Here is a 15,913-nt window from a genome sequence, read left to right as displayed (position 1 = left end):
AAGAAAAAAAAAAACAGTAGTCATATGTCAGTAAAAATGAGTGACAGTTTTAGAATGCACAGACTAAATATTATATCTTTTACTATAAATGAATTGGAAGATGATACCTCATTTCTTTATTGCTCTGGCCAAAACCCCCGCATTTCTTAATGTATCAAGGAAGAAAAATGATAAGCAAATCCCTAAATCAGAATTCTGTTTGTCTCTACTTTCAAGGTTAGATTTTTACTGGATGACACAAGTAATACACAAAATCATACATACTGGAGGCCTTGATAAGTCTAAGTTTCTGTAGTTGTAAAAGGAAAATATGTGGCATTAAATTTTTAAAATAAGTTTTTAAAGAAAAATGTAGCCCAGACTCAGTAAATTGTCTCTGAAGCTCATTCTAGGAAAAGGCATGATTGTCTTCCTTCTTATTACCTTTAAAATATTCCCTGAACATCCTAGTTTCCCCTAGTTAATGAAATTCAACCAACCTTAACTGATTATGTGCTATGTACAGGCATTGTGCTAAATACTTTCACATGCATTGGCTCATTTAATCCCCAGGTTTTACATGATATTGCCATATTCCTTCCTAATTTTGCCCAATGTGTCTTTTGTTCTTCTACCTTCAACCATAACAAAAGCAAAACCTAGCATTTATCAAATGCATTCTATGTGTCAAGCACCAGGCCACATTTTAAAATTTCAATCTCCCTTGACTTCAAAGACACATTCTATTACCTCCAGTGTACAAATGAGGATACTGAGGCTCAGTCAGAGATGTTAAGTAACTTCCCAAGATCATAAAAGGACTCTCAGCAGAGTCAAGATTAAATGGTAAGACAATATGCACAGTTTTCAACACAAGCTTTTATGTAGAAGTCAGTGATGACCCCCACCCGCCCCTGCCCCAGCCCCACTTCTTCTCAGGGTATAGTAAAGGGCTACATGTCATCATCCTACAAATAAGAGTCTGGCCTATTCTGTCACAATGCCTTATCTTACTCTTGCTCATCTAGAAAACCATTCTCCACTTTTCCATTCACTTCAGTATTGAAAGTTCTTCCTGTACTTTCAATCTTGCTGCTTTGACCTTTCAAAACTGGAGAAGTTTAGAATCAACACAAAGCTTGGACCATTTTCTATAAAAGTCTCTTAACACCCTAGGGTTCCCAAGTTAGAAAGTGATCCCTCAGGGCTGGGGATGTGGCTCAAGCGGTAGCGCGCTCGCCTGGCATGCGTGCGGCCCGGGTTCGATCCTCAGCACCACATACCAACAAAGATGTTGTGTCCGCCGAGAACTAAAAAATAAATATTAAAATCTCTCTCTCTCTCTCTCTCTCTCTCTCTCTCTCTCTCTCTCTCCCCCCTCTCTCTCACTCTCTCTTAAAAAAAAAAAAGAAAGTGATCCCTCAAATTCCCTATTCCAACATTCCCGTTTAAGAGAAGAAAATTGGTGCAATGTCCTACCCACTGTATAGAGCTTGCAGGGGCAGACTAACCCTTTACGACGTCTTCAATCCTAAAGTTTCACCCCATCAACCTAGCTGTGGTAATTTATTAAAAAAAAAGTTCCAGGAAAAACACTGAAATCCCTAAATTCCAAACCCAGCTCTTAATCATAGCTGCTTGTCTCAGCTCAAATTCATAGAGTAAAATACTATCTCGAACTCCAGTGCTATTCCGTTTTTTTTTGTTGTTGTTGTTGTTGTTGTTTGTTTAATAGTTTTTAGGTGTGGATCACTGTTGGAAGAATCTGTAAAGGTTTAATCTTTATATATATGCTTACTCTCCCAAGGAATTCAAGTTTACATCTGGAGCCTCATAAATAGGCTACACATTACTTATGATATGATAAAATCACAAAGAACTTCACAGTATGTGACCCAGTAATCACAATATTAGGGTTATGTTAATGAAATAATTCAACAGAAATAATTATCTGTAGACATAAAAACAGATGTCAAAAAAATAGGATGAACTAGCGACAAAATGGATTGTTCAAAACTGGGGGAAAATATAAATGTTAAAAAATTAGATGAATAGGCTCATTATGTAAATATAAAATGAAAATCATGGGTATTAAAGTGGTAGTTACAAGACAATTGTTCAAACCAAGTTCCCTTTGCTCCTGGGCCAAAGGCTAGCCCTGGGACTATTCCCAGCTCCTTTGCAATAAGAGATGTCCCTGTGACTGACTAGAAATGATGTACATAGCTTCCCTTCCTGGCCTATTAGAACCTCTCCCATGATCCTCCTCCAGACTTTCTTCTCCATCTGTTGATTGTTGATGTCAAGGACAATGTAGAAACCATGTTTTGAAGGCAATATAATTTTCACCAGCCTTGGGACTCCCTAGTAATTACAAAAGGTTTTTCTCCTCTCCTTTGTCCCCTTTACTAAGTGCCCACCCTCATCAGAGTGTGGCAGGGGTGGGGTGGGGGAGAGGGAATGAGAGATATACCAACCCGACAATTCAAGTGAGTAAGAATCCATGATTTCCTGAACAGCTATTACCAGAAAGAGCCTTGGGGAAATATTTAAGATATAATGTAAAAAAAAAAAATTCAGTACCAATATTTCAGGTTGGAAAAGTTATAATTTCAAACTCTAGTAAACAAAAGTTTGGTCTATGGGTAATTTCTTATCTTTCCTAAATTTTAACACTCTTGTAACATATTTAACATTAAAAAAAAATTCAGTGATTCCCAACATCACTCATGTTTATGACCCTGAAACACTTTTGTATATACAATCTCTGTCTTGCAAGGAGCAATGATCCAGGAAGAACATCTCATTTGAGTACACGATTCGCCTAAATATCCAATGCACAAAAACAACTCCCATTTATTAATTTGCTCAACATTCGATGTGGCACAATACAAGACTGTACCTGGCTCAGTCAGGCTCTAGTTCCAGCAGTTCTAAAAGCAGAGAATAAAAAAATAAAAAGGTGACACCAACTTGTGCGCCAAAGATTATGTGTGTGGCTGTCATTTAGCCACTACAATACTGAACTAAAACAAACTACTAGGTCACAAAGAACTGCTCCCCAGTGGAAAAGCAGGGATGAAACTTGTTACAGATATTAAAAATAATGACTTTGCTATGTTTTATTCTACAGGGGTTCCAGTCTTTGCAACATACAGCTGGTGTCATGATGGTGCATTCTGAGACTTAAGAGAGCAAGTGACATATTTCTATTCGCACCCAGGCCATACAAAAGAAATATAATACTCACAAGATGCTTTTGCTTTCTTCTAGTATCTTCCTGAAAAATCGACTTATTTAATCAGAAGTTAGCAACAAGACTATTTTCCCCAGGTCCCCCCCACCTCATTTTTTTTCTGTCATTAAAATAACAAGTGAATAAACAGCAACAAATTATCCACCTCACCATTTCCTAACAGTTGTTAAGATGAAGGAGGTGATGACAGATGGAATTTGCACTCAAGGAGAGTAAATCCTCTCTCTCTTTTTTTTTTTTTTTTTTTTTTTAAATTCCTAGACTCTCATCTCTTCTGTCTGGTGAAATCTAGTCAGCTACATCGCTGCTTAGTTCCAAAAGGGCCAGAGGAGTAATGTTTTTTGACAGGAGACTGAAAACACCATATAGACCAGTCACTTCCTGTCTTGCTCTGCATCAAGACTAAAGGGTAGGGCAGGTCCTCCTGGGAAGCACTCTAATTCCATACTAACTACAGCACAATGAGGTGTTGGTTTCTCCCAAGCTGAAAATCACCATATCCTAAATAATCTCCTCTAATAGGAACAGAGATGACATATAGAAAGGAACAACAGTGAACCCACAGATCCTTAATGGTCCCACTTCAAGTCCACAATATGGTGTCATAGAGCAAAAAGGAGACGGAAAACATTTTAAACAATTCTAAGTATCTCAAGCAAGGACGGTTGGTCAAACAAGGCTGAGTCTGAGAAGGAAACAGAAAACGATCAAATATGTTGTTCCCTGGATTGGTTTCCTTTCTCTCTGACTCTTTGCACATTTAAAAACCTACAGGCAGCAGAAGGAAGAGGGAGACAGTCTGGTCTGCTTCAGCTCTTCTTCGATTGGCCTCAGATCTTGTCTCCTAGCCTCCTGAGAAGTCTAGAAAGCAATTCTAAAAAAAAAAAAAAAGACTCCCTTATTCATTTATGTATTAATTTAGTCATTCATTATTGATCAGCTCTGCATTCCAGGCACTGAGTTGGGCAATGAGAAAAAAATAATCCACACTATTTGCATATCACTAGATAGAAATTATACCAGGACAAAGATCATGGCTATTTTGTTCAGTACATTTAATTGTATGCCTGGTCCAGTACCCTACTTCATAGGAGATATCTATTTGTTAGCATTTGTGCAATGAATGGACAAACACATGAAAGGGTAGAAAAAAATTGAAACCGCCATGCCTGTTACTTTGTTATTTCCAGAGTCCTGTGAGATATTTGTTATTATCCCAACCTCACAGAGCAGGAAAGAACTATGCTCAGTCAGTAAGTGCTGCCATCAGAACTGTTTTCCTTGAGGGTAAAACGTAGCTGTGTATGTAGTGGGGGGAGAGGAGAGCGGAAGGGAAATGTGTTGACTCATATCCTTCAGTTAATGTGTTTATTCCAACTCTGGCATTGCTGCCAAATGTGTTGCAAAGCCAGCAAGACTTGGCTCTGGAAAACTCACCTGAAAGTCACAGGCTTCATTTCCTACTGCCAGCCCCTTTAGCCACTGGGCATGAAGTATTAGACAAAGTTAAAGATTAATTTTGCATTTGTTGTGACAAAAGTGTCACCTCACCCAGATCAGGAGGCAAAAGCATTTGTAGGCTGTCTGCTCCGTAACCACCGATAATCTCTCTGCTGCCATCCTGATGGCACCTTCATGCAAATATAATCAAACCCAAACATTGGCTGTCCCATTCCCACCCCAACCTTGCTAATAAAGAGCAATTATGGTTTTGTTGTAAAGGTGATCCTAGGCCATTTCTCATCACCCACCCCCCTCAACCCAGCCCAACTCCAGCATGCTAAAAATCTCTTCAAGTTCTGGGATGAAAACCATAAAAAATATTATAGGAAATACTCAATAATCAGACCAAAGTAAGATGATAATTGACACATTGCAAAATCCAAAGTCAGCCAATAGATTTCTGGCTTTTTTTGGTAAAGTATAAATACCTAGCAATAAAATATGTAAGGAGATAACCTCTATAATCTTATATCTGAGTTGTCTCAAAAGCTTTTGAGAATTCACCTGGAGCCAGATATAAACACTGGAAAATGACCAGTGATCTTGGTCAAATGGAGCATAGGTGGACCAGAGCCAGAAACTTCACCCCTGACTGGTCAGTTCCTAATGAAGAGAAAGATACAAACTTCATACTTTTCGGGGCCTATAAAGGAGGACTCTTGCAGGGCACAGTGGCACACACCTGTAATTCCAGCGGCTTGGAAGGCTGAGGCAGGAGGATCACAAGTTCAAAGCCAGGCTAAGCAATGGTGAGGCATTAAGCAACTCAGTGAGACCCTGTCTCTAAATAAAATACAAAATAGGGCTGGGCTCAGTGGCAGAGAGCCCCTAAATTCAATCCCCAGTGCAAAAAAAAAAAAAAAAAAGGAGGCCTCTTCTGCACAGAGGGATATTATTATATGTAAGGCATCATGGCTATTGAAATTGTATCTCCTATCACTCTCCACCTCAACCACACCCACCACACTCCACTCTAGCTGTTGCATTATTGCCCTCTTGACCAGCGCCTTAATCCTCCTTTGCCTTTGCAAATGTTGTTTCTTATGGTCCTCCCTTTCCATCACACTCCTCATCAGCCAAATGTTTCAAGCCAACACTTCAACATCTGTCAAGCCATAGCTCAAGCATCTTCTGACTAACATGACATACTCTTACCTTTGTCCCTCTCATCTCCAGGAGGAGTCAGATATCCCTTCTCTGTTCCCTTCATACACTTCCTGTATCTTTTCATTACAGTACTTGACACATTCGATCGTAACGACTGTTTTTTACATTAGTCTCTTATTTGATTACCAAGTTTTTGGAGGGCAAGTTCAGTGTCTTGTTCATTCTTGTTGGCTCCCCAGTGCCTCAATAGTTCAGTATGCCCTCAACAGGTGTTGCATGATTAGGCAGACAAAGGAGACATGTTCATTTTACATCTCTCTAGTCACTCTCTAGTTACTGAAACATTGAGAAGGTGCAATGGGTATATAATTCAGGGGACCAAGAGCATATTTTCCCAAGTGAACATGTAGTCTACTAGAAATGAGAGTTGTGCAGATTTTAGGAAGGTAAAGATGCTGCAAAATGCTTGGTATTGCTTCAAGCATCTGTCGCGTGTCAAACAGTGTATCTACTGCTTGGCCTAATTTATCTTCATGACATAAATGCATGCATGGGTGATTGGTTTCTCTTGGCCTTCGTCTACTGTTAAAGACATTATTGTGGTTATTCATATACAAATTGAAGACAGTTGCATTTGCTTAACATGAAAATACTAAGTCTCAAGTATCAGGGTAAATCAGGGTCACAGGAGAGATGAAAATGCTCCTCCTTCCCTTTTGTTTATCTGTCACTCAAAAGGCTGGTTGAGCTAATTGATCTAGGAGGCTAGGATGTTTTTCAATAGTTTTTTGTGTTTTGTGATCAAGAATAAAGATTAACAAGGGGAAAAGAACAGTATGGCTTGTTACAAAGTATAATAATATTTTATTAAGTTGCAAAGAAATCTGACTATGTCACTTTCCTACCTCCTCCTTTGCTTCTCATAAAGAAAAGCTAAGGTCTAGACTGTTCATCTTGGCTTGCAAGCTCCAGGTTAGTTGTTTATTTATTTATTTACACTGCACTAGGCATCAAACCCAAGGCTCTGAGTATGCTAGGTGAGCACTTTACCACTAAACCAGTCCTTATTTTTTGTAGTCCTATCTATAGTGACTTTTTCATCCCATTACCTCCATATGCCTATATCACTGTACTTCTCATATTTTGCTCTTTTACATCTCCTACCTACAAACATACTGCTCTTGACTCCTGCTATTCCTTCCTGCTTTTCTCTACTCTATAAATCTTTCCTTTCCCCACTTGGCAACCACAGAGCTACTTGCTCTTCCTTTGTACTCCCAGAATACTTTGTGCACACCTCTATCATATAACACATACTATCTTGTAAATATGAAGAACCAGGTGGTGTTCATTATTGTGATTCTAGTCTGTGGCACACAGCTCTCAATACTTTGCTATTTGAACGCAGAATAAAATGACTAAATAATTAATTGGCATTTACAAGAAGTGGTTCAAAGTGTCAACAATAATTATTATTACTGGCATCAATCATAATGATGATAATGAAGAAGATGAACTAAGAATAATTTTGTGGAGACAGCTTCAATTCACTGATGACCACATGCCAGACACTATGAAAGAAATATCTTATGTACATTTATTCCAGTCCTCATTTTACAGATGAGAAAGCTGAGGCTCCTAGAACCCAAACGACTTTCCCAACACAACACAAAGAGTGAAAGGCAAAGTTGTAATTCACAAGTAAGCTTGTCTTAGCTCCAAAGCCTGTGCTTACTCACATGTGTTATATATAATTTGGTCAGTCATATCCTAGATACTGAGCTGAGTATTTTACAAACAGTGCTTTGTTATCTTTATAATTTCCCTATAAATACCACCACCTTGACTGTTGTTACTTTCATTTTAGAGATAAAAAAGCAAACCTCTCTCTCCCTGCCCCCTAAAGAACTGAACATTCTGCAATTTAAATAGGTTACAGACTATGCAAATTCAGCACTTACTGGAGACCATGCAACACTAATTTAAGATCCAAAGCAATGTTAGAATTGCAAACAAGTTTGAACCAAGTTCAATCCATTGAATCAATGCAAGGAGCCATAACTTAAAAATAAAAATCACAAAGAGAATAAATATGTTAGGACGTTCCATAGTCTCTAATTCAATAGCTCCCGTGGGTTCCTCCCAACATTCCAGTATCTCCCCCAGTGAACACTTGATTTCAGCTCTTGCCTCCAAACATACTGTTTGCATATGCTATTGTCTGTACACACTCCCATCCCTCTTCCTTTCCCATCTCTTACATCCAGAACTCTAACATCCATCTAATATCCTCCCTCTCCTTCATTACTTGATTTCTCTCTTCTGTAGAATGTATGTCCTGTATTAAGCAAGAAGCATTACTCTTATTGCTCTCTATCAAAATACACTTTGGAATACAACTTTTATAATTATAAACAATTAAATGCTGTCTTATACCCTCCTACATTATGTGTATGCTTCTCAACTTTGCTTTTACAACTCTATCTTAAACAGGGTCAGTACATAATATATAAATCCACAGATACTCTACATGTGCGATGCATGACGAATGGGATCATGTTCTGATGTTTCTTTTAACAATCCTCTAGTCTGTGGCACACAGCTCTCAATACTTTGCTATTTGAACGCAGAATAAAATGACTAAATAATTAATTGGCATTTACAAGAAGTGGTTCAAAGTGTCAACAATAATTATTATTATAAGCAAATATAACTTTCATTTTACAGATGAAGAAACTGAGACTGAGAGGTTAAGACAGTTGTCAAAGTCACATAGGTGATTAGGTTAGAGTTGTATTACAGAGTGGGTCTTGTGACTTCCATATTCTTTCTGTAAGGGCTTGCTACCTTACCCATATGGTACCAGGGTCTCAGTTCTGAGCTAAACTCTAAATACAAATATGTAAACTTTCATCTAGTTAAGGTTATAGAAACTGACTTCCTCAAAGGCAATCAAACCCCTCTCCTCACCCAAGAGAATGATTCTCCACATTGCTATTTCTTTTTTTCCCTTGGGAATTTATATTAGGACAACTCACTTTACTCACTGACCACTGCCTAGAGAGTTTCAACTAGGATGATGGTTATCTGTTTATGACTGGCTGTCTGAAGTCACATGAGAAACTTAATGTAGAGAAATCACATTATGAATGAGAGTATTAGATGAGTAGTGTGGGTAGGGTTCATTTGCATTTAATAAGATATTCTATTTGAAGTCATATTGAATGCAAATGTGTCATTTTGTAAGTACTTTAAAATTGGGTCTACACCAAGTTATAAATCTACAAGCAGAATAAAGAAAATTCTGCTGATCTCCTGGGTATTGAGTACTACATGGTTACCAGGTAATTTATTAACTTTCCAGACTGCATCTCAGTAGTGGGTTCACAGCTTTAAACTGGGTTAATTTCATGATGATGCACCAAAGCCTAATACAACGGCTCTCATTTGTGTGAGAAGGAAAATTAGAGATACTTCAAACTTTCTGGCCAAGGCATCCTTGGAAGTAGGATTCATGGTCAATGTTATAAAATGTGCTTGCTGATTTTATAACTGATGTGGAAGAACACACAGCTCTACTCTACATTAATCAAACCTATACAGTCTCAGATTTGTAGAAATAAAAGATAAATTGATATACTATGTGTCAGGCACTGCGATAAGTAAAATAAATAAATAAATATATGTATGTATATATATATACATACACACACACACACACACACACACACACATATATATATATATATATATATATATATATATATATATATAATCTCATTTAATCCATGAAACAAACTTGTGGGATGTGTACTATTATCCCTTTTCTACTTCCACATAAATAACTTAAAGTGAGACCATTTCAATATTCAGATTAGACAAATATACTAAATATTCTGTGCTTATAGGAACTGCTGATTATGAGATGCAGGGGAATCTGGGTGACAGTTTCATCCACTGAGTTGACAGGTACAACAAGTCAAATACAATATCAATTCTAGCCTCATACTATAGTTTTTTGCTTTAAACTTCATTTCCAAGCTCTTCTAGGACTTACATTCAATGAACCCAATTTATTCTTTCAATTAGAAACATCAAAATACAAAAAAATTAAAACATTTCAAAGAAATCTTGAATCAAACATAAATGATATATTGAACTTTCACTATTAGACCTAGGCTAACGCTCTGTGGACTTTCATTGCTTCATCTACAAAATTACCCCAAGAATTCTACAATAAAAAGAAAAGTTAAAATATCTGCAAATACATTTAAAATGTGTAAAAGCACCACACAATTTAAATTGTTATTGCTACAATTATGAATAAACTGATGAAGAAGTAAAGTTATGTAAGAGAGGAAATAGGATACATTGTATGAATTAAATCAGGCAGCTGTCTTTTTAACCAGGAATTTCTCTCCTCATGCTCAATGCTCATTCATTCTCGCTGATCTGAGCTGCTTTTGTGGGAAAGGAATGATGCTCTTGCTAGCACAGAAAAAAAAAAAATCATTCTGATTCACTCTCATTCTCTCTCTCTCTCTCTCTCTGTGTGTGTGTGTGTGTGTGTGTGTGTGTCCATTCCTGATCTCTTTACAGATCCTGCTGCCTTACATTTTCAGTAAAATAAGGTCTAAATTTAATGTGGAGCCAGAAGAGTTCCCTGCTCATGGCATTCCTTCTTTAAGCTTGTTGTGTTGTCATTAAGAGGCCAAAATTAATATGATCTCTTGGAGGAAGGACACACATGCTACCTACCCAGAAGCTAGCTAAGCCTGGCCAAGCAGACCCTCAGTCTCATTTAACTAAATTACCAGTGCAGAACCATCAGTGTGCCAAGCCCAGGTAGCTGTACATAAGCAATATCTACAAATAAACACAGTAAAAAAAAAAAAAAAAAAAAAAAAAAAAAAAACCTCCTGTGGTACACTTTTAATTTTGGGGGGGGGCGTGTGATGGAAGAAGAAATTGGAAACTTTGGTTAACAAAACACTAAGCAAAAAGCCCAGAGTGTTACTGAAAGCAAATGCCATCAAATGAAATTCAGTCAATATGCCTTCCATAGGCCAGAGCTATTACCAACATCTTCCTTCTGCAAAATGTTTATACTGCAGATTTGGGCTGGTCTTTTCCAGTTGTGTGTTCCTCCATAATGCATTCCACCCTACTAATGCATCAATCATCAGTGTCTGGGAACTCAGTGAGGATGAACACCCATGTACTGGTCAGGGCAACTCATTCTAAGATGGTGAAGTGCTTTGTTTTTTATTTATATTTTTTAATTTATGATTTAGTAGAGTCTATGATCACAGGGTTATGTTCCTTTTAGTAAAGCTTAGTCGTGAGCAAATTAAAACTGCAAATCATCGAAACAGAAATGAAAGACCCATTAAACTCTCCCTGAGGCATAATTATTCAACCTTAGTGCTTTGCATTCCTATATATCCTAATGCTGTCAGATAGGAGAAGAAAGGAGACCAAGTCCCCAAACTGTGGCAATTGTGAATCATGATTATATCACTAATCATAATTCAGACATACACAGGCATCACTCAATGGGTAGTTTTGCTTACTGGAGGAGGAGATCACTTTGACCATGGAGAAAGAATGACCTTTTGAAGTTAAGTTTATGGATGTATAAATACAGAGTACATGTCTTCATAAAGTGAAAATTAATGCAGATCTTAACTAGGCATTTGGAATGCTAACCTAGTTTTCTGTGTTTAGCTAATAGCTAGCAATTTTGCTTATACTTCTATCCTCTCATTACACAGCAATGATGATTATTTAGTAAATACATGCGGAAAGCCACAGGGTCGGTAGCTCTACTCCTGGGTTAGAAATAACCTCTCCTAATGTTCCCATTTGAATAATTTAGTTGCTGATACACCAAATCAAATACAGCTATGACAGTTATCCCACCAAGACTTCTTTGGGAGGCTAAGCACAGATTCCTCAACTTGTTCCCCTATGGCATTGCCTGGCAAAATTTAGGGCAAGGGCTAGGGAAGAAGAAGATGCTAGGGGAAATCTAGAGCCTCAGTGAATGTTCCCCTTTTGTGAATCTTTAAGGACTCAGATGGCTTGTCTGATTGGAAACTTATTTATGATGCTAGAAAAGGGGGTAGGCAAAGCCTATTTAATTACTAGTTAAAAATATTCTAGAACAAGAGAAAGAGTTTGCAAAAGACATGAAGAAGAAAAATAAGTAAAATGCGGCCTTTTGAGATGTCACCCTGTCCATCCTTGGACATATGATTGATATAAACCTTTATAGTCATCTTGGGAATTTTACTCATGGATGCATTATACAATAAAAGTGTACCCACTAGAGAAATTTGGGTGATCCCAGGTACTTTTTCTTGTCTGTACAATATACAACATAACTCACTACAGTATTACAGAGGAGTACAATAAAATATTTCTTAGTAGGATGGGCAAGCCCCAAACACTAATTTCAAATAACTGATTCCCAACTCCTGCCTTATGAGGAGACAACTGAAATTAAGGAATGGTAATTGGAACTAGGTCCAGGTAAGGGTGGAAAAAGGGTTTTTAATATTCAGAATCAGGTCTGGCTTAGGGGATGGAGACTGGAAGGGCTAAAGGAAGAAACAGGAAACATCTCTCTTCATCCCCAATGCTGCTTTAATGGGTTTGCTCACAGGGGCAAGGTTCCTGCTCTCTTTTGGTGACTTCATAGGAAGTTGGCTCAGTCCCCAATTCTGCAGAGGGAATGCAGGCAGAAAGGAGCACAGCAAATGGGCTTCACTCTGGGTGCTTAAACAGCAGGTGTGAAGGGAAATGGAGTGGGTGCTGGCCAATGGGAGGAGCCATTGAACTGGGGAATACTGTTGGTCCTGGGGCTTTTCCTCACTGGTTCCCTCCCATCCTCAGTTTCCCGCACCAACAAAGACACTGCTCAGAAATCAGAATCCCTCCCAACACAGGACACTCAGGGGCAGCCACACACAAGCCCTACCTCATTTACCTCAACACCCTGGGTTCTCATCTGCTTCTCAAATCACAGGCTGGCACAAGTAGCCTGAAATCAGTGTCTGAGCGAGCACATCTTCGCTACTGGGAATTAAGGAAGATCATGGTCTAAAGTGGTATTGGTGATATTGTTTCAGAAGGGTTTTTCTTTTATTTGTGGTGGAGGGGGGCGTGCCACCAGGTTTCAAACACCCCCATCCTTCCATATTTAGGGAAGGCATGGAGGATCTCTAGGGTCCCTGATGGCATTCCCCAGTCCCGCATCCTCCCGCAGTCCCTTGAAAGTGTCTAAACATCAGGGCAGGGCTGTTCGTCCATTTTGCTAGACAGGAACCACCGAGTTTGGGAACTTTGAAAGCCAGGGGATGGGGGTGGGGGTTGCCAAGGCTCAGATTTCGGCGCCAGAGTTCTCAGCCAGAAAAGCAGTTGAAAATCAACACCCATCTGCCTCTTCTTTTTAAACCCCCACCTCCTTCTCCTTCTTTCCCTTCCAGGGACTCCACACAGATCCGACCCTCACCAAACACACACACACACACACACACACACACACACACACCCTTTGGGCTTGGAGGGTTTTGATTCTGAAAACAGCAAACCCACAGAAAGGAATGGGTCTGTATCACCCCTCCCTTCCCGCCTTATGTCTACACACAATAAAATCCCATACATTCCAAACATCACAATATCAACCAAACCCGCCCCGTGATTCCAACACGTCCCGTACCTGATATGCAGACGATGAAATTGGCTTGAAGAAGAAAAAGCACCTCCCAGACTATTTCCATCCTCTGATTCTCATTCCAAGTGCATCACTCGACGGGAAAACAGGGGGGGAAGGGGGGTGCCCGACACGGCACACATACACACACACACACACTCCCGAGCGAGCGCACACTCGCACTCCCACCCGACAGCCGGCCAGGGACAGTCACCCCCAAGATCAATATCGCAGTTTGAATTGTTCCAGCAAATCTCCCCTCAGGCTCGACGGATGTGCGCCCCAGATGTGCTGACACATGTCCGATGCCTCGCTGTCTCGGAGGTCTCCCCACTCGCGCGTCTCTGCTCCTCGCACCAGTGGTGGAAACAGCACTAGCAGTGGCGGTGGCAGCCACCTGAAGCCACCAGCGCTGGGCTCTTCCTGCAAAAACGAGACCCCGATCCGCCAGGCGCCCCAAGAAGACATAGACGATAGCCCCCTGCCGGGCCGCGCCGTACAGTTCCGGGCTCCCGGCAGCTCTTAGCTCTCTGGCTAAACCCAGGCAGTCCGCGACAAGTTGCCCTCGAAGTCCGCGCCCCTCACCGGGGCATGGTCAGAGGGTGGCTTCTCTGCTCAGGGATGTTCTCCTCCTGCTTCCGGGGGTGGGAGGAGGAGCAGACACAGCAGACAGACAGAGAAAGAGAGGCAGGGATTATTGCCAGAAACCGCCGGCCACCGGCAGCCTCCGCCGACCCTCCCTGCTCCCCAAGTCCGCGCGCAGCCTGCCGCCTCCAAACCGGGTTGGGGCCGCGTGTCCAGAACCCCGAGTGAAACCGCTGGGAGCAGAAAACCGGGGCGCGTTGGAGGACCCACTGGCTCCCTACGTCGCGCGCGCGCTTTCTGCTCCTTCGCTATTTTCCTGGGCTCCCCAGAACCCCCAGTTGCCTCGCTTCCATCGCCCGCAACTAGCGCCGCCGCCGAGATTTTCCGCAATGCAACTGCAGGGGTCGTTATTTCCTCGCCTACGGATCCCGACGCTTCCCGATTCAGAGAGGAGGAGGAGGTGGAGGAGGAGGAGGGCAGGTGGGGGCGGGAGGCGGAGGAGGAGAAGGAGGCTCGGCCAGGTGAGCGTTCTCACAGCCGCCTGTAGTCCCAACATCAGCTGGGCCTCCGGGCAACCGGGGGCGGAGGCAGAAGTCCAAGGTGGGGAAGTGAGGTTTAACCCGGCCATAAGGAGGAGGAGAAGGCTGGGCGTCAGAGCTTGAGGCCCTGGCCACTGCCTCGGCCCCAGCCCCTGGCGGCCGCCTCTGCGATCCGCCCGGCCCGGCTGCCTGGGTTACCCTCCAGGATCTTTGAGTTTCTCCTCTCCTTAAAAAGAACTTCGCGCCTGCTTGTTCCGTGCAGGAAACCCAGGCGGGACTCATCCTAGGAGTGCTATGCTGTGCTCTCCCTCCGCTGCGGAATATTGGGGATTTTTTTTTTCCTGCATAATTCATTCCTTGCCCTCTCCCTTTCATCCCTCTATTGCCCCCTCCCACTCCTTCCCCCTTTCTGCTCTAGTGCCAGAACACTACTTACCCCAGAGTTCTCCTCTCTGCAGGTTCCTAAACCAGGTGCAACTCTTGCCTGCAAGTCCCTCACTCCCTCCTCCCGAAAGGGGGAAAAACGTTTCTAAGTCCACTGGTTCCAGCAGCGGTTGCTGCCAACTGCGCCTTTACTCAGCTCTGGGAGGATCCGAGACTTGGAAAACCGGGCCTTCGGGAAACGGCTTTCCCTTCTTGTTTTTCTTTTACTCTATTTTTCTTTAGGGATGCTCTAGTGCTTTGGAGGTTTTTGGTGGGCTTCAGGATACTCTCCGCCAGCGACTCAGCAGCTTCCAGCGAAGATATCCCCCACGAAACCCGTGCGCGCGCGCACACACAAGCCCAGCGCGCGGTTCTCCACGGCCCCAGGGGAAGGTGGGGGCGGTGCGAGCACCACCCACCACCCAGGGCGAGCCGGAGCCAGCCGGTCCGCAGAAGGTCTAGTGGTAGATCGGGCAGTCTGAAACCTGGGAAGGACTTGTACCGGGCTGCAGTGTGGATGCGGGAGAAATGGAACGAAACCCTGCGCTCGGGACTGTTCGCCTAAGAGGACTGAGAGTGAAAGGAAAAGAAAAACTGCAGCAGATTTGTGTGCCTCTCTCTCTCTCTCTCTGCAGTAGTGGTTTGCGAAAGCCCCAGATCTACCTCCTGGGGGTGGGGATGCTGAAGAAGAGGAGGGCAGGGCAGAGGGAATCCCTGGAAAGACCTGGGATTTCTCAACGCGCTTGTCCTGATTATGAACTGTGACGTTTGGAGATTTTGCACAAGCGCGGATGGACACACACA

The 15,913-nt window shown here is 41.8% G+C and overlaps 1 protein-coding gene across 1 annotated transcript in view; it reads right to left on the bottom strand.

Moving 5' to 3' along the window:
• CA10 (carbonic anhydrase 10) overlaps nucleotides 1-13,861 on the bottom strand; it is a 490,427-nt gene extending 476,566 nt beyond the window's left edge. The window contains exon 1 of the mRNA XM_081270629.1: nucleotides 13,569-13,861. Coding sequence (XP_081126755.1) covers nucleotides 13,569-13,629 — 61 coding nt within the window. The 5' untranslated portion in view covers nucleotides 13,630-13,861. The remainder of the gene's footprint in view (nucleotides 1-13,568) is intronic.
• Between the last annotated feature and the right edge of the window lie 2,052 nt (nucleotides 13,862-15,913).

Source organism: Spermophilus citellus, assembly GCF_964194105.1.
Source record: "Spermophilus citellus genome assembly, chromosome: 17".
In the NCBI taxonomy this organism is placed as follows: domain Eukaryota; kingdom Metazoa; phylum Chordata; class Mammalia; order Rodentia; family Sciuridae; genus Spermophilus; species Spermophilus citellus.
Note: the sequence above shows the minus strand (reverse complement) of the source record. Positions and strands in the feature narration are given on the sequence as shown.